This window comes from Periplaneta americana, chromosome 10 (genome assembly GCF_040183065.1).
Source record: "Periplaneta americana isolate PAMFEO1 chromosome 10, P.americana_PAMFEO1_priV1, whole genome shotgun sequence".
Lineage (NCBI taxonomy): Eukaryota > Metazoa > Arthropoda > Insecta > Blattodea > Blattidae > Periplaneta > Periplaneta americana.
Window position 1 is genome coordinate 148,811,390 of NC_091126.1, and position 26,007 is coordinate 148,837,396.

A 26,007-nucleotide genomic window follows, 5' to 3' on the forward strand; every position below is an offset into this window, starting at 1 on the left:
AAAAATGACTTATCCCCCTTTACCTGAACACCACAGAATTATTCCTGTCTTCCTTAGACAGCCATTACAAGGCCTTAAGGTCCTTAAAACCCGTTGTTTTTGTTTTTTTTTAATTGGGTTATTTTACGACGCTGTATCAACATCTAGGTTATTTAGCGTCTGAATGAAATGAAGGTGATAATGCCGGTGAAATGAGTCCGGGGTCCAGCACCGAAAGTTACCCAGCATTTGCTCGCATTGGGTTGAGGGAAAACCCTGGAAAAAACCTCAACCAGGTAACTTGCCCTGACCGGGATTCGAACCCAGGCCACCTGGTAATGCTGACCGTTACTCCACAGGTGTGGACACCCGTTGTTGGCAACAGGACTTTAAATAATGAACTTTTAATTCACTATCTAACATATTAAACATAATATCGCAGAGAAAATTATGAAACTGTAAGTATTATGTTCTTAATTTAGAAACTTTATTTTTTTTTTATTTTTTTTTATTTTATTTTATTTTTTTTTTGTACAGATTATCAGATTTTTCCAATTAACCTTTCAGTCCAGTCCTCTCATTACCATGGATAATAGAGGTTCTATTGTATCATTAACTGGCATTAAATTTGAACAGTTTCTTGTATATCATGTTTTACTTTTCTGACATCTCAAACAGATCACACTGTATATTAAATAAAACACATGGAAAGCATTATATTGTTCATAAAAATGTGTTTTTCATTTTCTTACCCCATTTTCTGCATTACTATTGGTTTTGTACGAAGCTGTTTTGTGTCAGACCCAGAAATGGCAGTAACTTGTTCGATGGTCAGTGTGGATTTGGTTGTGGCATTGCGACCCATCGCAACATGGAAAATACTGGTCTCTGCCTAAAAACAAAATCAAACTCCATTGCTATATTCTACATAATGATGTCACATATAAAGACAAAACTTATTATTTATATCTGTTTGAACTCTTAGTCTGAGACTGCCAAACGAATATATTAGTCCAGATCTCTAGAAGTATATCACTTGCCTGCATTTCTTATAAACAAAGAAGAGTAATACAGTCGCCATGCCATATGTGTGCCCTAATAAAAGTTTCTGCATTAATAATCGAATTATCACTGGAGTCGAAGACGAAATCATCCCTTCTGTGAGTATTTAGAGATATTTTCAACAATCCAATTAATAATCTAATTATACATCTTGATTACACAACTTTTAACACTATACCACTTCGGAATATGTATTATATATCTTTCGCGTGTTAAATATTACTATTACTGTTATTATGGAAAATCGCCAAAATTAATCCGATATACAAAAAAGGAGACAGACATGACTGTAACTGTGTATTTGGCCACTCACTTTGCAGGCCGGCTTGTTGGCTTTCACTATTTTGAACATTATGACGTTGAATATTCTTCGCAGTCATACTGGAACTGGTCTTTTATAACAGTATCTCTGGTTGAATTACTAGGTTCATCAAATAGAAGTGATGGGCTTGAGATATCAACAATATTAGAAGAGGAAGCTTTTGTAACTCCACTAGTAACAGCAATGGCACGAGAAAAGAAAGCAGTTAGTGTTTTTTTGTCTATGTTTATTTTGTTACATATTTACTGAAGGGCAATAGATAAAAACAAAAGTTTCAAGCAGTCTTTTAGTCACGTTATAGGCAGTAAATTAACTGTTTAAAATTCACTTCGTAAAATAACTGGGAAACAAATACAACACATTTCGGTAAGTAACACCATAGACAATCTCTTGTATCGTCAAAGACGCGAAGACTAACGAAATATGATACGAAACGAAAGTGAATTAGGAATGTGATCATTTTGCGCAGGCGCACTGAAGTTTAGTTTGGTGGTTGTCCTGTCACTGATTCTTCCATTTCTCACCACACACCCTGTCTATGCTCTAGTGGTCTCATGACCCTCTATTTTCGAACTTGTTCCGATTTTCTAAAGGAAGTACAGAAAATATAATCACTAAATATTCTGACATTAACTAAGATATCGTTAGCTGGGAAAGTATTATGATGTCAAAACATATTTTAAAATTCCAAATCAGTGCCGGAGCTCCGCTCCACCTTCGAACACAGTGCCGGAGCATCGCTCCACTCCACTACATCCCTGGTTCACAGTATACTGTTGGAATTTTTACTACTCAGAGATAAACTGTTTAACATTATTTTAATAAATTTAAAAAAAAAACTTTTAATGGTACGGTAAAATGTTTGAAACTGTAATGTTCAACCCTAGCTTAAACCTAAATGAACTGTGATTCTATAGCTAAGATTTAATTATGCTTACAACTTACTGTATAAATGGAAGACTCTTTGACGGTGTCGGATTCAGGAAGAGAAGGAAGACGGAAAATCACCTAGAACATAATAATTAAAAATATCAGTCACGACAACATTTCTAATTAATATAATGGCATAATTTACTTACTAACTCATAGCCCTTGCAATGCAAGAGAAAACAATCTGTGTCATAAAAATTAAACATACATATTACGTGCTTCGTCATAATTCAATTCATTATGATGTTACTATTGATATTATTTTTCCTGGTATAAACAAATGAAATCATTTAGTGCTCACTTAAATACGAAAATAAACACTCGTTCCCAAAGGAACTGTAGTAGAGTTGCTATGTGCCTATACTTTTCCTCCTATAAAAATGATGGCAAATATACAACAAAATGATCAACAGGAATAAAACCAAGGATATTTTCGTTGTGAAGTAACACATCTTTCAAGCTTGACTGCGAGGAATCGGTAAAACGTCTCCACTCAAAGGCTCTATAGTCCACACCGAGCCACTCTATCAGTCCTGCAGTAAACCATTACTCATATTCAGAGAAAAAAGATAAGATATCCTGTTCAAGTTTTCTGTACCATGCTAAAGTAGTTCCAAACGCAAGAAAATTTTTGGCTTTGAGTCTTGAATCTAAAAGTTCTGCAATTTCTTTAGTTCACGGAGCAAGTCTTTCAGATCTGGCTGAGTAAATGACTGTGGTATGCTATCACAATGCCTGAAGGTGACATATATTGCTCTTGATCACTTTCACATTGAGGATATGCGCTGAAGATGGACCTGATGGGGAGGGTATGGGTAGATGAAGCACAGGTCTCATAGCAGATCGTAGATTGGGATACGCTATGTCCTCGTGTTCCATGTGCTACAAATATGAACTTTCATTTGACAGAAATAGCATAGTCTGTGTGATTTACGAGTTGCCTCTAAACCATAGGTAATAGTACCAAAAAAAAAACAGTAAGAATTTTAACAAAAGAACATTCATTGACACACTGTAAAACTTTATTTATTGAACTTAAGATTTTAACTAGGTATTATAAATGTATATACTTATGACATTATGGTACATATATGGAACAATATTATAGATTTTAATCTATAATAGTTATTATATGATGGGTATTAAGTTTCACAATAAAATACCAATCAAATTGAATAATTTTTGGACTCTGAATGCATTTTGAAGTAAATTTTATGACTGGTTGATAACAAACCATTTCTATTCTGTTAATAAATTTTTAATGTGTAAAGATATTATATTATAAATTTAAATTTTTCTATACAAGCCTGGCTTTCAGGTAGTAGCTCCCTGTAAAGCAGGTTTGAATAATTTCAAGGAAAAAATTGTTCCGGAGCCAGGTCTGGCGTCTTGTCAGCTCATTTGAGTTGTGTGGATATAAAAGGAAAAATTGTGACGGTGTCGTGTATAGTTCCTCTGGCGTCTTGTCAGCTCATTTGAGTTGTGTGGATATAAAAAGGAAAAAGGAAAAATTGTGACGGTGGAGTGTATAGTTCCTGGGTAGCTCAGTCGGTAGAGCATTCGCGCGTTAAGCGAAGGGTCCCGGGATCGATACCCGGCTCCGAAACAATTTTTCCTTGAAATAATTAAATTTTTCTATTTTTAATTTGTATTGTATGACTTGGCAAATTGTTATTATACTGGTAACTTATAAGCTTAATAAAATTAATATGAATATGTATAACTCCAATCTTATCGAGTCATCACTAATTTATTATAGTATGTTCAACTTACAACATGTTCCTCTTCTGTGCTAGAGCTCTCTTCGGGAATTGTTTCGGGGAAAATAGTGTCCTTTGGAGATGACAGCCAATTGTTCTGAAAAATGAATATACTTCAATTTGCTTGTAAAACATATCACAGATTTATGTTTTAACTGATTCATAATCTTTTCATAATATGAACAAATTATGGATTAACTTCGAATGTTCAGATTCATCTAATCTGGAAATCTGACACACGAAAACAAATACTGAAACTTTGTATACTCTACCTCCTCTTCACCTGGACGACTCTCCACACGAATCACTCCTGCCTGATCAGAGAATGACTGACTGGGCGGACTTTCAGCAGACAAGAAGCCTTCCTCACTCGATGCTTTGCCTGAAAATGAAACAGATGTCAACATTCCTGAGCTTGCAAACAAAGAGAAGTGTATCTGGTGAATTAAATTAAATTATGGTTTATTTAACAATGCCTGCAACTGCCGAGATTATATCAACATCGGTGGTGTGCCAGAATTTTGGCCCACAGGAGTTCTTTTACATGCCAGTAAATCTACTGACATGCGCCTGTCGCATTTAAACACACCTAAATGCCATCAACCTGGGCCAGGATCGAACCCGGAACCTCGAGCATAGAAGGCCAGCACTATACCAACTGCGCTACCGAGGCCAACTGTATCTGGTGAATATAAAAACTTTCCTGAATTGTAATGATTTCGTTACTGTGGTTTCCTTCATATAGTGATGTGTACAACCCGGATGTTTAGGCATTTATAACAGTTAAAATAGGCAGGCAAAAAAGGCAATAAAAACGTAAAAAAAGGCACAATAAATTTTTAAAAGGTATCAATCCCAGGTGGTGATAAGATTTTTTCTCTTTACCAAAATTTCAGAACGGCCCCGAGGTTCACTCAGCCTCCTATAAAATTGAGTACCGGGTATTTCCCGGGGGTAAAAGGCGGTCAGAGCGTGGTGCCGACCACACCACCTCATTCTAGTGTCAAGGACATGGAAAGCATGGGGCTATACCTCCATGCCCCCCAAGTGCCTTCATGGCATGTTACGGGGATACCTTTACCTTTACCTTTTATTATAAAGTTTAAAAAGGCCTAATATATTTCAGCAATAAATTAAATTATATCAACATAACTCACATTTTTACTTCGTAATTGACACATGATGACTTTTTTTTCGTGATTAACTGTCTTTTCACAAACCTTACATAACAAAACTGTTCCATCAGTTGAAAACACATGGCACCAAATTCACTAACGTAAGCATGAAGTTTACTTTTAAATGGTTTATTGAATTTAGGCATTCTAGCTAACCGATCTTATACCTTCTGTCACCCGACAATAACTGACTGTTCCTCACTCAAATTTCTTTCTCCTACAATAATAAACACATGTAGCACAAATCTGTAACAGTGAGATTTGAAAATATGAAAGCAAACAATTGGAAATGCTACGTGACAACTTCTATGAGAACAAGTTTAATATTTAAAATTATAAAGCTGATTGTTGGTATCATGAAGACATGACATATTTGTAACTGTGAATTGTCGATCATTATTCATATTACACCAATATTATTAAAGTACGATTATTAGCAGATTAAGCACTGAAACACATTATTTTTATTTATTATTGTTAGTAAAGTGAGCATTGTTTCACACATTTAAATTTCATACAAATTACATTACAATTAATTAGAAAAATGCAAATAAACAAAAAATATTGCTTTAAAATTACAATATATTATTGAATTAGTAAGAAACACCTTAAATAGGCAAAATAAAAATTGGCCCTATCACTTTGATTTATCCCAAATCACATTTAGTCCCGGTTCACATGCGCGGAATGTCTGCAGAACGGCAGCCATGCAGCGGCTGCACCATTTTCTATGGCACACTAATTTAAATGTAGCAGTTCACACAGGACGGACAGTCTGCGGCAGCAGAACATCTCAGGATGCCAGCCGCATCGCCCATAGTGGAACAGACGCCGCACAGTGGCCACAAGTTCGCTATAGGCTATTGAATTATATTGTATCAATGACACGAGCGGACGCGGCAGTTTGGCGGCGAGTGTCCAGACGACATATCTTGGCTTTTATGAGAGCAGGACTCGATACTTTAGGCATGCTTTGGCCCTTTGTATGTCTATAGGCCTATATGCGACGATTGTCCAAATCTGACAGGTGACCTGAGTGACATTCGTGAATCTGATGCTGACAGGTGGGCCATCCTGCATCAGTCCCTAATAGAGCTAGGTCCCATTTCACGGACAAGTAGCCTGATAAGTTTCAGGGGCCGGAGTCCAAAGCCCTTCCTGTCATCGTTGGCTGACAGATAGGCATCCTATATGAGCCCCAAACCCTTCCTATATCAGCATCGGAAATCTGTAAGTCCTTTTACTATTGCAAATGATAGATGAGGGGAAAGTGGACAGTATTGGTGGAATGATAGAGGGGAAACGGGAGTACCCCGAGAAAAACCCTCTGTAACGTCTGCTTGAGTCACAGTCGACATATCACACGTGTAGTGTAGTACTGGCTGTTGCAATTTTTTTTTTAACTTGTAGTGGCATATTGCACATTGTGATTGTATTCGATGAGTGATATAGATGTAGAGAAAGTTGAAGTTGAGGTGATCGAGAATGAGAAAAGGCTATATATTTAGGACATTCAAAATGAAGAGTACAAGGACAGAAACAAAAAATATTCAGCATGGTATTAAATTTGTACTGTTTCTCACTTTCTTGGAACATTCTGACACAGAAAGGAAATGTATTAATAAATAGTCCTTGTCAAATATTTCTCGCATAAGCCTATACAATAATACATAAATTATTTTAATTTATGACATTTACCTTTTACTTCATTAATTTCTCTATGTACTTTTTAATAAAAAGTGATAACACTGATAACATTTCAGTTCCTGAAAATAAAACAAACGGTAACCTTAACATATTTCATTCCAGTAAACTCTATTTATTATTGATAATTCCTTCTAATCCCCTTCTACTGAAGTACCGGTAATATACATACAGTAATATATTTTCTCCAAAGTGAATACGAAATTAAATACATTTATTACTTATTCATTTCAATAATTAAATGCATACAACTATTGGCATTAATTTGCCATAAATGTTATAGAAAGCATTCTATTGGAGGTATAGCCAGTCTTACGTTAATACATTCTTTCTGAAGGGATTTTTCAGAGTACGATACAATAAAATTCATCGAAGCTGGGAAATGTCATTTTGAAGTTAATTAAAATAAACTGATTCCTCCTTGCGCAACTAGTTAAACAACACATGAAAAGTTCCTTGTAATAAAGGACTGTTGACTATTGGATGTACTCAATGTCTTCATCTTCGCTTTTCTCATCAATAATTGCATTTCGAAGTACACTAGTACTGCACGGTGATTAGCATCTATGACGACTGTCCACCTCAAATCCTTCCGTCCGTCTTTTATCTGCTCGTGTGGCCTCAGAATGGTGCGGCTGCTGCGCGACTGCCATTCCGCAGACATTCCGCTCGTGTGAACCGGGCCTTATATCTATGAAAATAATTATTTACTTCCACCCAGTAGAAAAGGTATTTTGCCAAACATCCGTGGTCTAGTAATGTGTATAAATTTATTTTTACATACTTCCTATTTCAGTTTATGAATGTTTGAAACACACAGAACGGTATTTCTAAATATACACATTATAACAAATAAATTTCACATTCAAGAATATTTCTGAAAGAATTAACTTCTAACTTACGACCCACAAATACGTCACCAAATTGTGGCTGAGGACATTTCAGCATCTTGGCCCACAGTGCACGGGGTTTTGGCTTCACGTGAGCTGTGAAGCAGGCCGTGTCTGGATGTTGGTAATCCCACATTGCTTGCCAGATCTTCAACCCATTCTCCAAACGATAATTCTGGAAATCTGATTCCTTCAGATGATGACAGATCGGTGCAAAAAGGTAAACAAATAACTGTTGGAAAAAAACGAGTATGTAAGATATAAACAGTCAAATAATCCGAAAAACAAATTATGCTTTCACCTTAAGTAGTCACGCAGGGTGTTGTGAACACACCAGTCAGATATTATGGAGCTCGTAACTATATATTCTGTAAGCCTGTACTTCTGAAACTTTCAGTACCTTTATTGGAATTGCTAAGGTAACAATAACTGTAAACATTTTTGAAATCGGAATTCGCATACTAGAGATAATAACGGTTTAATTGAATGGGGTGGTTAAGCGCAACTGCTTAAGGGTTAATGGTTTCAAATTGGGGCTGTATTTCCACTGCTACTTACTGAAATAACAGGAATGGAGAACAAATAGTAAAATGGAGATGCATGATAGATCCCTTTCTCGTAATCAGCATCTGCACATTCCTCTGCAGCATCCAAGATGATCCAGTGTAACGTATACAATAGTTTTGTTTCAGCAGCTCCAAGGTTCTGTAAGTTTGTGTCTTTCCTTAACAAAAAAAAAAAAAAAAAAAAACAGAAATTAGCTTCTATTTTTGTTTAGAATTAAGACAGCCATAAAAACATTTAATGTGCTCAAAACTGTAGCTTCAAATGTATTATGAAATATTTCCCCGAATATATTTACCAAATAATAATCTAAAACTGTAACTTTCAAACCATTTTATGAGCCATGGAACCTCCCTCTCTCCCCACCCTGCAAAGAAGGACCTGCTGTTAGAAACTAGTGCACAAAAAAGAATAACAGCTTATCAAGGTACAGAACTCAGGTATTTGCATAATATGCTTTCTTATGTCGACCTCCAAAATTTCAATTCATGGAAGTTGATTGGAATGTAAATATTGATGCAACAAACTGAACTATGGGTTTACAGATTGTTCAATTGTACTTGTAGTTGAAATATGGTTTTTTATAAATTACAGTAATGCAAATTGGAATAAATTTATGACATTACTGTAATCTGAGGCATACTTTCCTTGACTTCAAAATATGAGAGACAGTAAAGCAAATGCTCCATCATTGAACAAAAATTATACACAAAAAATAAGCAGTATCAGGTAGGTAACTCGCCTTCAGAACCTGTGCATTTCAAAATAAATAGTTTCTCGTCCACTGCTGTGGAGTAATGGTCAGCACATCTGGCTGTGAAATGAGCGGGCCCGGGTTCAAATCCTGGTTGGGACAAATTACTTGGTTGGGTTTTTTTCTGGGGTTTTCCCTCAAACAATTGAAGCAGAATTGCTGGGTAATTTTCGGCGTTGGATCTCGGACTCATTTCGCCATCATTTAATTCACATGTCATCATCATCATCATCATTATCATCATCATCATCCATACAATAGCCTGGGTTAAGTTCACGTCGTGGCATACTGTACATGTACAAGAGCGCGGTCATTCAGGTACCCAATCATTCACAAGAATAGGAGTGGTAAGCACAATAAGCCTCAGGCTGCAGTGTAAGCCTCCGGGTCCCTCCTCTGTACAAGAAAAAAAAAATAGTTTCTCAAGTTATCAATTACATTCCTGGCTACGTTAAATAACCATACTCTTATATTATCTCAGTTACTTTGCTCGATAGACACACATACACATAACACTTCTGAACTCACGTACAGACTCTCAAATTTGCATCAAACAGCTACTCGTAGAATAGAAATAGAGAAATGGGGAATAATGTAGCAAACACAAATATACATGTAAAACTTTCATTCATACATTATTATTTAAGTATACATATAATTAATAGTAAATTGGAAAAAACGGACACAAAGCCAATTGGTATTTTTCCTTAATAATCATGGGCATCATTCAGTTTTGCTTGTGGGAAGCAAGATTGTCCTAAAACAATAAGACCTTATAGGGTATACTGTATGGCATACTCCCTCCTCATTTCCTTCGAAATTAACTATTTTCCATAACGTAAAGGGAGATAAACTTGACTGCTGGAGTTAACTTGACCATATAAAAAAAATAAACCGAATAGCATTGTTCCTTTGAGACATGAAATTCCACCCTCAGAGCATCAGTGTATTATATTGCTAGTTTAGAGTGAATAACTTAGAGGTACAAGGTAACCTGAAATATACTTAAATTTCATCATTTCAAACCTAGAAGCCATTTTCTCCAAACTAGTGATTTTGAGTTGCAACACTAATGCACTAAGGTTGCGAAATTTGTTTCTTGTGATTGGCTATGTAGCTACACTGCAAAAATTAATCTATCTAAAATATCCGACATCATTCACCCAAACTTTATTGCAGGTGGAGCCTGGATTTTCCTTTTCCCCATGAGTGACGTCATGTAGCAAAATTTTAAATTTACAAATTTAGAAGTTGTGGCACGTATGGTCGAATCCAGAAATGCTTATAGACTGTTAGTTGGAAGGCCGGAATGAAAAAGACCTTTGGGGAGGCCGAGACGTAGATGGGAGGATAATATTAAAATGGATTTGAGGGAGGTGGGATATGATGATAGAGACTGGTTTAATCTTGCACAGGATAGGGACCAATGGCGGGCTAATGTGAGGGCAGCAATGAACCTCCGGGTTCCTTAAAAGCCATTTGTAAGTAAGTAAGTTAATGTAGAAACACTAATGTAAAATCCACTCCTATATTTCTCCAATTCAGCACGTTTTATTTCATCTGTGCACGTCTTTTTAGGGGTTTACAATAACAGATCAGACATAATAGAGAGTTTTCGCACCCTCAACACTAGCTATGTTGACGTCATTGATGAAAGAGTCAATCAGAGCCATTCATCTCACGTTATTTCAATCGGGAACTCGCTATCTCTAGCCGGATAACATGGACGCGAATTAAGTTTTCTGTAGGTCTAATTAGGTGTTAAAACATGACATTTCGGTTGAGATTTACAACTGTGGATGACATTCCGGCTTAAGATGGATAAATTATTCAGGTCGAAGCACAAGAAGACTCAGGAAATAATTTTTCCAAAAGACAAAAGATTGAGTTATGAATTCTCTGCCAAGCAAAAACGGTCCTTTATTTAACTCGCCATAACTCGGATACCAGTAAAGATTTTGAGTAGCGACCACTTTTAAAAGTATGTTCCATTCTTTCCCAACATTTATTTCGCTTTGACCTTCATCTAATATGAAAAATAAAAAAAAAGTTCGTCACCGATTATTCTTGAAGGTATAAATGTCAATTCTGAACAGATCACATCGATGTTAGTATCTTTTTTTCTTACTTTTCAAGAATATTTTCATTTCGAATTTTTTCTGTTTTCCTTAAACATAGTTATAAAATACAGAAAATTACAGCGCGATTGATTATCATTGGAGATACGACATGATAAATGTTAAAGGAACGGGAAATATCGTAAAATAATCCTTTCCTTAGTTATACGAACCTCAACGTACGTCACCAACCTGCGGTTATTTAGTAAGTCTATGTGCGACCTGACGCCCGCTAAACGTCTAACGCTATGTTGACGTCATTGATGAAAGAGCCATTAGAGCCATTCACCTCACGTTATTTCATTATCTCTAGCCGGATAACGTGTACGTGAAGGAAGTTTACCGTAGGCCTAATTCGGTGTTTTTTTACTTGGTTATTTAACGACGCTGTATCAACTGTGGGGTTATTTAGCATCGATGGAATTGGTGATAGTGAGATGGTATTTGGCGAGATAAAGCCGACGATTCGCAATAGATTACCTGAAATTCGTCTTACAGTTGGGGAAAACGTCGGAAAAACCCTAACCAGGTAATCAGCCCAAGCGAGAATCGAACCCGCACCCGAGCGCAACTCCGGATCGGCAGGCAAGCATCTTAGCCGACTGAGCTACGCCCATGCTTTAATTCGGTGTTAAAACATGGCATTTCGTTTGAGATTTACCATGTGGATGATATTCATCCAAAGATGGATAAATTATTCAATCAGAAGTACAAGAAGGCTCAAGAAAGAGTTTTTCGTTGAGATTCCAAAAGACAAAATGTTGAGTCGTGACTATTCCGCCAAACGAAAACGCGCCTTTGTTTAACTCACCGTAACTTGAATATCAGTAAAGGTTTTGAGTAGTGACCACTTTTAAAATTAATTTCCATTTTTTCTCAACATTTCTCTCGCTTTGACACCTCATCTAACGGGAAAATAAAAAAGTTTGCCGCTTACCAACTTTTGAAGGTGTTAAGCCTTGGTTTTTCTAAACCGACGCATGCGACGTGCGAGGTGCGAGGCCTGGATCGCAAAAAGCCGGACTACACTAGAGGTAGTGAGTGGTTTCTATAACTGCGAGGTACGCAGACCTCGCATTTCGCAGTTATAGAAACCACTCACTATCTCTCGTGTAGTCCGGATTTGTGCGAGGCGGGTCTCGCACCTCGCACGTCGCATGCGTCTATTCTGAACAGATCAGATCGAAGTTAGTATTTTTTTCTCACTTTTCAAAACAGTATTTCATTTCGAATTATTTTCTATGCTTTCCTTTGACATTGAGCTATCAATTAAAAAAATTACAGCGCGATTGATTGATTGATTGATTGATTGAATTTTCATGTGCATATCCACTTTCTCGTGGAATTGCCCTAATAAAATGGCTGGATTTACTAATATAAAAAATGTTAAACTTGAAAGTCGTGGAACAGATGAATTATAGGATCCACTCCGTCTATATAATAGCCGCAAGAAAAGTCAAGGGAAGCATCGATTAAATTAGTGAAACTATCGATATAATATTGTTTTTATTAAAGGCGGATATCTGATATCATGGTTTAAATCCTTTTCTTTTTACCCCAGCGGTCAAGTTTACCCCAATTTTGGGAATGGAAGATTGTTCATTCGTTCATTTCAAAGGAAATGGGGTGGGAGTACGCAACGAGATTTAACCTATAAGATCTTCCCTACGAAATATTGCCACCTCCAAGCAAATACAGAAATTACCCTCATGCTCACACGACAAACACATAAGCCAACAAATCTATTAGGATAAAATTATTCACTGAAATATTTTTCTATTCCACAAAAAAATACCTTTAGACTGATTAATATTATTCTTCTCCATTATATGTATATTATTTAATTATATAAACTACTTCTCATATAAAAAAGGTATATATTCCAATTATTCCAATTAAATGATGAACAGAAAAACATTACTCTACGCATAAGATGCTGTACAAAAGAACAAAGGTACTAAGTACTGTACTAACAGCCATTAAACGAAAGATAAATAAAACATCTCCATTTTGAGCATAATTAAATTCAGCATTAAAACTTACGTACAGCACACTGTAACATACACAATACTGTCGGCATATTTAATCTAATATCCAGTAATAGTCTGGCACGTGGGGCTCTTGTTTTCTTGCTCAAATGTTTTGCGTAGACTCTTTCCACGAACTTCATGTATGTCGGAAATGTTTACTAACTACAGATCCCATATGTCGAGAGCCGTCTATATTAACTAATGATATTTGTAATGTTCTGAAGTACCTGTTATGAAGCAAGCTTGCTGCACAGTGTACTACATGCGGGAAAGAAGCCTGTATAAGTCTCCATCGTGGAATAGATCTGATTGCTTCAGTTAAACTTGGAGAGAGACCAAACTGAATGTTCTGTACAAGGACCTTTTCAAATGACTGTAACAAAAGAAAATGGAACATCACGATGTTAGTTCTAGATCTAGTATTCTTACGTGCACAGTAAAGTATGCAGTAAAATATTAATTATAAACGGGATGAAAATGAACACAACTATTATCATTGCTTACTCTTACTACATGCAACAAGACAAGAGTGAAATCTAACATTACCATGATTAAGAATATCCTGAATCTATCATAAATCTTCCCCTTCAGCTTTTATGAAGTTTTGTTACACTACTTACACAAATTCAATTTATTCTCATGGTTAGACAGTGGATGCGGGATGACTTAAGGAAAAGTGAAGTTGTTTCGTATCAGAGTATATAGCACGTGCCGCGCCGTCCGTCTTTTGTGTACCTGGCGAGTACAGCAGCATACGAAACGAATGAACCCCGATCTGTTCATAGTGACATTGCAACGCAATGTGTGCAGTTGTGTTATCCTGCTCAAGTATTTAGTACGCGTTGAATATGTTGTGCTGATCTATTCATAGTGGCAAAACGTTAAATTCGCTCACAGATACGAAATGCAATTAAGAAGTATGAGAGTGACATTTTATGTATTAACAAAGACAATATCGTGTGTAATGTATGTATGTAAAATTGAAATAAAAACCAGAACAACTCAGGCTATAAACATTGCAACAGTACATCACACAGGAAATGCGTAGAAATGAAATCTGAGGAACCATCTACATCATCATCATCATATCATCATCATCATCTAGTTGTGCGGGTCTAACGACACGTGCAACATGATGCTCAGTACAAATATTCCTCTAAAGAAATTGAGTGATCCCCATTTTAGAGGTTTTCTTCAGAAATTCTCTCAATACAAAAACTGTTTAAGCGATAGGTGAAGACGATTCAGCTTAGACAACTTACGAGAATATATCGTCGTTTACTGCAAGGTTGGTAATTGCATCAATGATGACGAGGACTGAATCTTGCAAGGTATGTACTACAGTACTACATTACGTTATTTTTCTTTTCCTTCTGACTGTACGGAGATACAGTAGCATGTTGACATCGTCTGTTTACGTTTAAAACCTGTTCAGCCAATGGTCTAAATGAAAAAAAAAATGTAACATATAGTAAATGTGCACTTACGTTCAACAATAAGTCATCCCGCATCCACTGTCTACTCATGGTTTATGGGTCAATATTTAATTAAAAGCGTGCAATAGCTGTAGTGTTTATGTTTTCCTAAACTTTTAATTAAAAAAAAGTGTAATAAATTGCTTGAGAGGAAATATAAACGCTTACTCAAACATACATAACAGTTTTTATATACATTTTGGAAAGTTGTAACGTAAATTAGCCACTTTTATAGTTAGTATGACAAAATGATTGCAGCATGTTTTAAAATATGTGTAATTTTTTCCTGGGAAAATGTGTGACTCTATCTTAACTCCGTACAGCATTTATGTTGCGCATCTCTTGACAGTCTGCAATGTAGATTCTTAAAGAGTACGGAGTTCAGTTAATCTTTCACAGCAGCACTCATCTTTCTTTCTTTTTTACAGTACATTTTTTTAAGTATTTTTCACACTGTTCAGTTTATCTGATAAATTAAGATCCGGTTTTTGGACACTACCAATTGAAAGGTACAGAGGAAAAAAAGATCAGGTCCACCAAAAGTGAAAAACGAGTTAAGATGAATACTATAAAAGAATCGACGTTGTAATAAAATATTTTATTGGCATGATCTGCTACTGTACGTTAATAGCACATGACTCTAATTTGTTTTTCAGTTTAAATTCACTAAACGTGTTACTAAACTCTGTACTTTCTTATAACTGTTACTGAGTCTTGAAAGAACACATGTTGCACTGTAGTATTTTGTTCACGATTGAAGACCCTATGTGTTCTGGCATGGTTAAAAGTCACATCTAACCAACTTGTAAAAATAAAGATTTTTACCATATTTTTCATACCAATTATTTCTAATAGTAGTCGGAATAAGAAAAGATTCTCAGAAGATATAAAATAAGCAAAAATCACGCGGACTTCAGTACACTTACATCGAAAATGTATTTAATGTATTAATGGGTTATATTTGTTCTTTTGCATCGAACGCTGGAACTTTGGATAGGAAACTTTGTAGAAACATGAATTTAACACTTTCTGAAAAAATTAGTAGAATCGGATGGAATTTATAGATATAGTTGAAATGTTTTCTAAAATCGCGGAGTGTAGAATTAATATTTTTGTTCCTCTTCATCGAACCCTGGAACTTTTGATAGAAAACTGTGTAGACACACCAATTTAGCACTTTCTGAAAGAATTAGCACAATCGGTTGGAATTTATAGATTTTATTAACGTTTTATGGAAATATCACGTTTTCGTCGTCTCAAACGCACGTTTTTGCCATTTCATATGTATACTAATGGTCTTGAATACCTGAGACGACTTTCTGGCAACTGGAGGAAAAGGACTGATTTTCCAGTACATGTTCGAAAATAAATATATTTTCAGTAGCATTTCAGTGCAATGTCGTCAAAAAGTGTAGCGATATTATTAGAGGCGAGGTGTCACTCTAAGCAAATCTTACAATTTACAAAAACAAACCTTCAATGATAAGAACCCTAATATTTTGGTTCTGTTATGCATTCCTTTCGTTATTGCCAGTAATAAAAATAAAACCAGACGAATAAACACATTTAGTACGGACATTGGTTACTGCTAATTCCTTGTAACATCAAGAGTTTTTGCTGAAATCCTTCTTTCACCTCTGCATGCAAGCATGCTGTCAGCATCACTGACTCGCTTGTGGTATAGTGTTGCCACCCCACTTGCAAGAAATTATCGTGCAAACACTTAAAAATTATCGTTTTCTTGACAAAATTATCGTACAGTACTAATAAATTGTTCTCTTTTTCTCTTTATATAGTTTTCAAATGTTGTACATACCACTTAAAATTAAATTCTGGTTCATTTTCCAGTACAGTACTTGTAATAACACTTCACTTCAGGCTCCCTAAAATGTTTATTAAAATGTGAATTGCTTTAGAATTAATAATAATAATAATAATAATAATAATAATAATAATAATAATAATAATAATACATATATAGAGGACAAAATAATATTAAAATGAGCCCGCGAATCAAGTGGAAATATTCCGTGCCGACTACCGAACATTAGTTCATAAACAATGCGCTTCAAAATATCTATTTATCAGTGGATGTCACACAGAGTTAGTGTGCACTCAATGTTGGTTGCTTGAAGGTTGTCAGCCCACTTTGAGGTCTGTGGATATAGATTGGATCGGTGTCTGGTAGAGTCCCCGGGTAGCTCCGTTGGTAGAGCGTTGGTACGTTTAACCAAAGGTTAGGGGTTCGATACCCGGCCCCGAAACAATTTTTCCCTCGAAATTATTCAAATCAACTTTACAGGGAGTTGTACCTGAAAACTTGATTTGCATAATACACGTCACTGTTCGTTAACAGAAAACCACAATTTAAGTCACAAAGAGTTTAGTGTGCACTCAACGTTGGTTGCTTGACGGTTGTAAGCCCACTTTGAGGTCTGTGAATATAGAGGGAAAAATTGGATTGGTATCTGGTAGAGTTCCTGGGTAGCTCAGTTGGTAGAGCATTTGTACGTTTAACCAAAAGTCCAGGCCCCAGAACAAATTTTCCCTCGAAATTATTCAAATTGTATTCTGTTCTACCAAACATGTTTCAAAACAAAAGAATAGGTAAGAAACATTTTATTCCATCAAGTTTACAGCAAATGTTCAAGGTGTATGCCAGTAGCGCCAATACATGCTCAACATGCTTATGCACTGTCAACAGAAACAGATCTCATATCAGATTAGATATCCAATTGTAAATCGTACGAGGTAACCCCTGGCGTAAGCAACCCGCAGCGCATATCCTTCAAGGTCGTTTTTCCTATTTTATATGGAAAGTTATTGACCTTAGTAGAGCATTATTGACGTGTAATATCTTCTGGTTCTATAGGCGTTTGGACACCCATGGACTAGGGAGTAAGCACCCCAAGCAGCAAGGGTACTGTGCCCATGTTTGACTACCCCCGCCCGTTGTTTCAATTTCAATGCATACAGATTTGCATACTTGAAAGGGTAAAAGAGTAGCACCAAAAGTAGACTTCTCTGCATGTACATTATTCAAATTACTTAAAATTTTCTCCCCTGCAAACCCACGAAGATAGTCCAAATCTTTTTATGACACCCTGTACATGTAATGCTCTTCAAAAATCTGAAATATGAAGAATTATAGATATAATTTTTTTCGAATCTAAAACCTTGCCTCCTGCAAAATATAAAGAAATTTTAGTAATAAATGCACTAAAAAAATACACATTCGCATTTATGCTAAATCCTGGCACTACTAATGTAAACAATGAATGCGTGAAAATGAAGATTGAAATAAATTTAATTCCAAACGTGTACACTACTTCTAATGTTTTCTTAATCTGACTGCAATAAATAACACAAGTAATTTCTAACTCACCTTGCAAGCTTCTTTCAGCTCCTTCGTTTATAAAATAGAAACAAATATAGTTAGTTACTATTAGCTACATGAGAGCATCCTTAGACGCAAATCTGTCAATTTTCTTTAACTCCTACATATGATATAATATTACCATTAACACGTATAAAGTGCTAATATGACACATTATTAAACGTGAGGTGTTTTTCTAAACAATGTTGCCTTATACATTATTTTGCTGAAACAGAAAGTCTTAACTGGAACACCACAAATAAAAGCACAAGCATTCCATAACAGATATCATCTGATGACATTTACAAGAAAACGTGGACACATTAAAACATTACGTACAACTCTTTTGAAACTACCTCTACTTTAAAACAAACACTTACAGAGATTATAGTAGAATGCCACATAACACCACAATTATAATCACTACATTTAAGTTCACTATCTCTAAATCAGTCAGTCCTTCGAAGAACAATTATTATAAACCTTAAAAAACACACTTTATATATCAAGAGATAAAAGAAGTTATATCAATAACACTGAATAACAAAAAACCATTTTCGGTGGATATCTTGGTATCCAACAAGCGTTCTAAGACAACTGGAACATGCTGATTCCGAATATGCAAACCATTTGTCTCTATTACCCACCGTTCTTGAGATATACGACATTAACCATTATGTTTAACAACTCACAGACAGGAATTTCAGTAGAGCATTTATTGCTACATGGAGTAATAATGAACATGGTTTTAGCTAAGAAAATGGCGCAAATGCACCACGTGGCACATAATTATAATAGTAACATAGTTGAAGGCATAATACACATGTAAAATACATATGTACATATATAGAATATACTTTCTTAATTTAAGGTGTGTTTTTTTGTTTGAATTTCTTGGCTGTAGAATTTCATTTGTGCTGAGCATTTGTCATGTCGCGCTCAAGCGTCCAGCAGTAGTCAGCCAACATCGCTGCACTCCCATCGACCCTGATAGCGTGACTCCATCACCGAGATGTCTTAATGAAAACGTTCATCGTATTCGTCGCTGACTGAACCTAGGTTCTCGGAGAAGAAATCAGATGTGAGTCGAGGAGATGCATTTTGAGGGATGTGTTGCAACCTAGCTGTCTGTACGCATTGATGCACTTCTGCACAACATTCACATAGTCGATTTATTATTTGCAAGGAAATTGGCTACGACTTACTTCAATGCCACCCGTGCATCTCTTTGAGTATCACCCAGTAAGTCTTGGAAGTGGCTGTCAGCAATGATCTTCCTCATTTGTGGACCTATGCACACACTTTCTTTCACTTTCTCGTAACTCAACTTCGGAAACTTGTTACACAGGTACACAAAAGCATCTGAGTCATTGTCTAGTGCTTTCACGAAATTCTTCGTGAGCTCCAGCTTTATATGAAGCCGTGGCATAATAACTTTGTCATGCTCAACCAACGGCACACGAAGGACGTTTTTACTTCCTGTCTGCATTCTATCTCTGACTGGCCAATTTTTCTTTATATAGTGGTTCTTTCTATCTCTGCTGTCCCACTCGCAGATGAAGTAGCACTACTTGGTGTACTCTGTCTGCATTCCCATGAGAATTGTGATAACTTTTAAATCACTATAGATACGCCAATTGTACTTGCGATAGCGTATTTTTTAAGAAGTGGAGACATGGTTTCGTACATCCCTTTCAGGTGCATAGAATATGCAACCGGTACTGAAGCATTTCTGTTTCCATTGTGTAATAATACTGCCTTCAAACTTGTCTTATATGAGTCTATGAATAGTCACCATGCTTCAATGCTGTGTTCCACCCCGAGGCTTGACATAAGACCTTGAACGTCCGTGGAGTAGCAAATAGTGTCACTCCTTGCAAAAAACTTCACAAGTTCTTTGTGTCTGTGCCGAAACTGTAAATTCGTTGTGCAAGGAAATTAAATTCTTTAAGATGTACCGAGCCATTCAACTTGACCTTTCGTTAGTGCCAGGTTCCGTATGAGATCGCATGATCCCGTATGAGTTTAACATTATTCATCAAATGAATATCTTCTCCAGGTTGGTAGTAATCAGAGTCTGAGTCGTTGGCAGAAGATGAAAGAGGACATTCTTCTTGTGTTTCTTCAGTAACTGTGTATTCTGCAGATGCTGTTGGTATTGGACAAGTGACAGGATCATATGGAATTCATTTAGAAACTGAAGAAACGTCAGGTTACTTTACAGATGTACGAGTTTTGAAGGAGAAGTGACGTTTGCCAAACAGAAATAACAGTCTGTGATGTGGCTGCTTCATTCACGCCATATCCTAGGAACTCGAAATACCAGATGGTTGATCTTTTCCTTACTTAACCAACCGCGTAAGTTGCATGCACAGGTCGAAAAGATGAACTGTAGTGCCTACGACTTACTACTATCCACCTTCGAATCAAAGTATAGTTCATGTGTTTTCTTCGCAAACGGCGTAAAAGTCTTCTGATGGGATTTGTCTATTACATAGCTGCACACGTAGCAAGACACTTCTGGTGAATTTCTACAACCTCTGGATGCCGTAATATCCACCATCCACTGTCATTGTCAATAAAAATAAGTAAAAAAGAAACAAATGAAAATATATTAATGCAACAGAACACAAACGACGACATTTTTCAGCATTCCATTAAAAATAACGAAAAATGACAAAAAAAAAATTTAATGGCGTGCCATGTAAAAATAAAATTTTGTCGATAATTTCAAAACCTGACGTGATAGAGCAAAACGGTTTTCAGATTTGAAATCAGCATGAAAAACTGCATTAGAAACAGTAAACATCACGTCAGATATCTACCACTTGTTTATCAGCGTAATCAGTGAATTTTCAGAAAACCTCAATATACTTCTAGACATTGTTACTCAGAGAAAATACTATATAAGAAATACACTCGAAGAATTTTATCCTTAGAGTTATAATGATAGTATACCTTCTGAGAGGAATAATAATGTACCGACAGATGTAATTACATAATAGAGCTATGCGAAAATAAAATTTCATACAAGTTTTTTTTAATATGGCTGGAGTAACTGTGTTTAATAAATATAATTAAGATATAAGACAAGGAGCTTCTCCGTCACATATCCTTGCCTTCTCCTGCCATGGTTACTGATAGTGATAAGCCCAATAATGATAAAATAGGTGCTAGCAGGAGAGAAAATGATAAAATAGTTGTAGTGGGACGAGGGCTCAAAATGACAGGGTTCTATTTGACATTTTTGCAAAATCGAGATTTTTACTGCACTGAGTAGTACTACTTTAGCACCACCTACCATATGAATTTTATGTTGGAATTACAATTATTTTTCGTCGTACAAACAATTTGACAAAGTTCTAACTGCACTTTTCAGTGTTTCGTGAGAGTGACAAGGTTCTATTTAAAAGTTTGTTCCAGAATCACGTGAACCAACACAATCAACATTTATGATTTTCAATAATATGTCAAAATAATCTATAAAATCAGTTATTTAATACCATTATTCACAGTTGTATATTATAAAACAATACTGTTCAATAATATATATATATATATATATATATATATATATATATATATGCGTAGTATTTAAAATTATTTTCAATCAAAATGTTAGGAGGAATAATTTTATTGATATTGGTAGCAATGGCACACTTCGTCTGCTTTTTAATGGTGCTGGCTTAATGTGTCTGTTGACTGGTATTTGCATATATATTTAACATTTCTTCAGTGTATAGGATGTAGAGAGGTAAGAAAATGGTGGAAAAGGTGTTATTGAATCTTTTTAAAAAGGAATTAGATTCAGATACAAGCTCTGACGAAGATTTTATACCAGAGTCCCGACGATTTATCAAGTAATAGTGAAGAAACTTTTTCTCTTCTTCATCAGTTTCAGCATTACTCTTTCTCCACTCATTCTTCTAGCACAACTTCATTTCTTATCCCGTCTGTCCATTGTCAATTTCACATCCTCAACTCTTTTTAACATCCACATTTCAAATTTTTCCAGTCGTTTCTATTCACTTCGTCGTAATATTCATGTTTCTGCCTCATAAAATGTCTCACTCCACACAAAGCACTTCACTAGTCTCTTCCTTAGTCCTTTTTTCAGAGGTCCACAGAGGATTCTTCTTTTTCTATTAAAAGCTTCCTTTGCCATTGCTCATTTTGACTTCCTAGCATCAGCTCATGTTACTGCTTATGTACACCCCAAGTATTTGAAGCTTTCCACTTGCTCTACTGCCTCATTTAGAATTCACACGTTTACCTCCTTGATTTTTCTTCCTATGACCATGGTCATCATCTTGTTGGCATTTATCTTTATTCCATAGTGCTCACAGCTGTCATTTAGCTTCCGTAGCAATCCCTTAGTATTATCTCTTCTGCTAACAACCCCATATCATCAACAAATCTAGCCACTGCACTGGCGTAGCTCAGTCAGCTGAGGCACTTGCCTGCCAATCCGGAGTTGCGGTTGGACGTGGATTTGATTCTCGCTTGGGCTGATTACCTGGTTGGGATTTTTTCGAGGTTATTTCAACCATAAGGTGAATGCCAGATAATCTATGGCGAATCCTCGGCCTCATCTCGTAAAATACCATCTTGCTATTATGAATCCCATCGATACTAAATAACCTTGTAGTTGATACAGACTAAATAAAAAATAAATTTAAAAAATCATCAGAAAATCGTATGCACTTTAGTCTTCTTCCTCCTACTTTTACCCCTCCGATGTTCTGAAAACAGATTTTCACTAAATCCTCCAAGTAGATGCTGAACAGAGCAGATGATAAAGGGCATCCTTATCTCCCTATTTCACTTCCCTCTGACATTTCTTCTCCTATCTTGGTTTTTAATTGTTTCATATAATGTTTACTCAACATGCTCTTCTGTTTTCAATCTGCACAAATTTTCCTCAGGATCGCCATAGGTTCACTCCAATCCAATCTGTGAAATGCCTTTCCCAGGTCCATAAATATTAATAATGAATGTGTGCTAATAATTTACTGAAAGAAGTCAACCTCTTGGAAATTATAATTAAAAGTGACCATGTTAATTTCAATTCTATATGTTTTTCTTAAGACTACTGTATTTTAGCATGTGATATCTTAATCAGACCAAAAAAATTATTTGCAATGATCAGTTATGTTAATCTTTGTAGAAATCAACTGAGAAATTATTATTTCATTATCTTACACCTTTGTATGTCTATAAAAATGTAAGGTTAAAAGATCTAATTTTGTCATGTCTTAAGAAAATAACTGATTCCTTTTGTTTCATGTAGTAATGAAAATAAGACTGAAACTGCAAACATAACAATTTTGAAACAGAAAGTACCATTTGAAAAGAACCATTTTGTTTTATCTCACTACAAAATAACAATTTTATTCTGAATATTTTGGTATCGCGAGATGATAATCAAGTCATTTACGAAGCTAATAGACCAGAGTGGTGATTAAAAATGTTTTTCATTTTCATTTCATTTCTAAACAAACTTAAATAATGATCCACTGTAAAAATTTACAAAATAGTAGATAGAACCTTGTCAGTCTGAGCCCTCGAAGTAATGAAATAAATTTACATCAGGTCATGATTGTTGTTACGGGAACTAGCTTTCTCATTGTTCTTGTGTATCATACAAAACTGCTACGAAATGTATTTAAAATTGTGATAGTATTTATACAGACGTGGACAAATTATTAGCAAAATTGAAGATTTTTATTATATATTTTTACAAAATATGATTCTTAAATTTAGACTACAGTTGACATTTTTGTGCATTTCCAAATAATTAGCCAAATTGAAGATTTGTATTGTATATTTTTCAAAATTTAACTCTTCAATTTGGACTACATTTAATATTTTTGCATATTTACAAATTATTAGCAAAACTGAAGGTTTTTATTGTATATTTTTACAAAATTCGATTCTTCAATTTCGACTACAGTTGACATTTTGGATATTTCCAAATTATTAGCAAAACTGAAGATTTTAATTTTATATTTTTACAAAATTTGGCTCTTCAATGCAGTTGACATTTTTGCTAATTTATAAATTATTAGCTAAATTGAAGATTTTTATTATATATTTTTACAAAACTTGACTCTTCAATTTAAACTACAGTTGATATTTTTGCATATTTCTGTCTGCTGTGATGGAAATATGCAAAATTGTTAGCTGTAGTCTAAATTGAAAAGTCAAATTTTGTGAACAGAATTATCATAAAAATCGTCAATTTTGTTAATAATTTGTCCACGTCTGTATATTTATCTATCATAAAAGACTTGATTTGTCCCAATTCTTAACACAGAGTTTTATATGATACATAACAATGAGAAAGCTATTTCCAGTAACAACAATCATGACCTACTATAAAATATACTTTACTATCGACTATAGTAGTGACGGTATTGGTAGTGATTGTGGTGGTGGTTATGGTGGTGGTAATTGCTGTGCAGAAGTAATAACGTAGCAATAATGTACTAGGTGTGGTGCAGCTAAGAAAGCAATGTAGTAGTAACATCACACTAAAGTAGTAGGTCTAGTAGTTGGGTACGTAGTATTAAATAATGTAGTGCTAAAGTGATAGCAATATGGATAGACATGGTGTTGTTAAGAGCTATGCAGTAGGCGATGTGATGTTAAACGCTGTATAGCAGTAATAGTTCATCAGTGAAGCAATAGTAGTCATATTGGTGTTAAGAGCTATGTACAAGCAATAAAGGCTGGTTCACAATAAACCGGGAACGGAAAGGACAACGAGAACTAGAACGGAAATATTGTTAAAATACATGTATTTATATGTGGACGTTCACAATTAACTATTGTGAATGCTCAGATACATTTATTTTAACATTTCCGTTCTCGTCGTTTCCGTTCCCGGTTTATTGTGGTACTGAAATATCGGGAAGTCGTCATGGTGTTGACATATCTTAAGTAATAATAATAACGTAGTACTGAAGTATTAGCCGTGATGTTGCTTAATAATAATAATAATAATAATAATAATAATAATAATAATAATAATAAATATTATGTAGTAATATTATAGTATGCTTACTAAAGAAGCAGCAGCAGTGTTGCTAAATAAAAGGTAGTTAGTAATCTAAGAGACGAGAATTCCATGCAAATGCATGTTTTTATAGGAACATAGGACATAGGTCAAACTTAGTACTTATGCATTTCATTACTTTCCGGTTCCAAATATGTGTACTTTTTCCGTGCATATTTGCATGTTTTGGGCTTTTTGGGGATAAAAACATGCATAATGCATATTTAATCAATTTTTAGCTTAATAATGCATATAATATACATTATATTCAGTTTAAATGCATGTTTTATTGGTTTTGAGTGAACATCTCAGTTTCTCGATTTTTATGATCCTCATTTTACCTTCAGAAATCAGGATTGAAAAATGAAAAAAAAGTAAATAAATAAATAATAAGTAACAGATAAAGGTTCGTTCAAGTTTGCACCCGTAACTTCTTGCGATGTAGAGAGGTCATTCTTTGCATACAAAAACATATTGACTGACAAGCGCAGGAACCTCACAGAAACCAATTTAGAAATGTTGTTAGTTGTTAACTGTGCAAAAAAGAAAATGAAGTGAAATAAAAAATTTGGAACAAAAATGAACGTGCATGTTTTAATGTATTTTTCGCTTGATCATGCATGTTCCATAGTTTGATAATGCTTGAATGCATGCATATTTTGGGATTTTGTAGTGCACGAAATTCTCGTCTCTAGTAATAGCAGTAGATCTACTAAAGTATTCCTAGTAGTATAGCCAAAATCTGTTCATTAATAATACATTTGTAGTAAAGTAGTAGAGTTATGTTGCTAAAGCATATAGTACTAATAAGT

At 35.2% G+C, this 26,007-nt stretch overlaps 1 protein-coding gene across 7 annotated transcripts in view; it reads right to left on the reverse strand.

The window, feature by feature from the left end:
* The window catches only part of LOC138708093 (protein unc-80 homolog), a 240,615-nt gene that overhangs the window by 157,377 nt on the left and 57,231 nt on the right, over window positions 1-26,007 (reverse strand). For 3 of the 7 annotated variants that reach the window (XM_069838258.1, XM_069838262.1, XM_069838257.1), the window contains exons 5-12: window positions 18,148-18,168; window positions 13,515-13,660; window positions 8,381-8,546; window positions 7,835-8,054; window positions 4,326-4,435; window positions 4,067-4,150; window positions 2,309-2,371; window positions 732-871 (exon numbers count right to left, since the gene is read on the reverse strand). In XM_069838258.1, the coding sequence (XP_069694359.1) occupies window positions 732-871; window positions 2,309-2,371; window positions 4,067-4,150; window positions 4,326-4,435; window positions 7,835-8,054; window positions 8,381-8,546; window positions 13,515-13,660; window positions 18,148-18,168 (950 nt within the window). Of the gene's footprint in view, window positions 1-731; window positions 872-2,308; window positions 2,372-4,066; window positions 4,151-4,325; window positions 4,436-7,834; window positions 8,055-8,380; window positions 8,547-8,684; window positions 8,742-13,514; window positions 13,661-18,147; window positions 18,169-26,007 lie in introns of those variants that run through there. The other 4 variants (XM_069838261.1, XM_069838260.1, XM_069838259.1 and 1 more) reach the window with 3 other exon arrangements.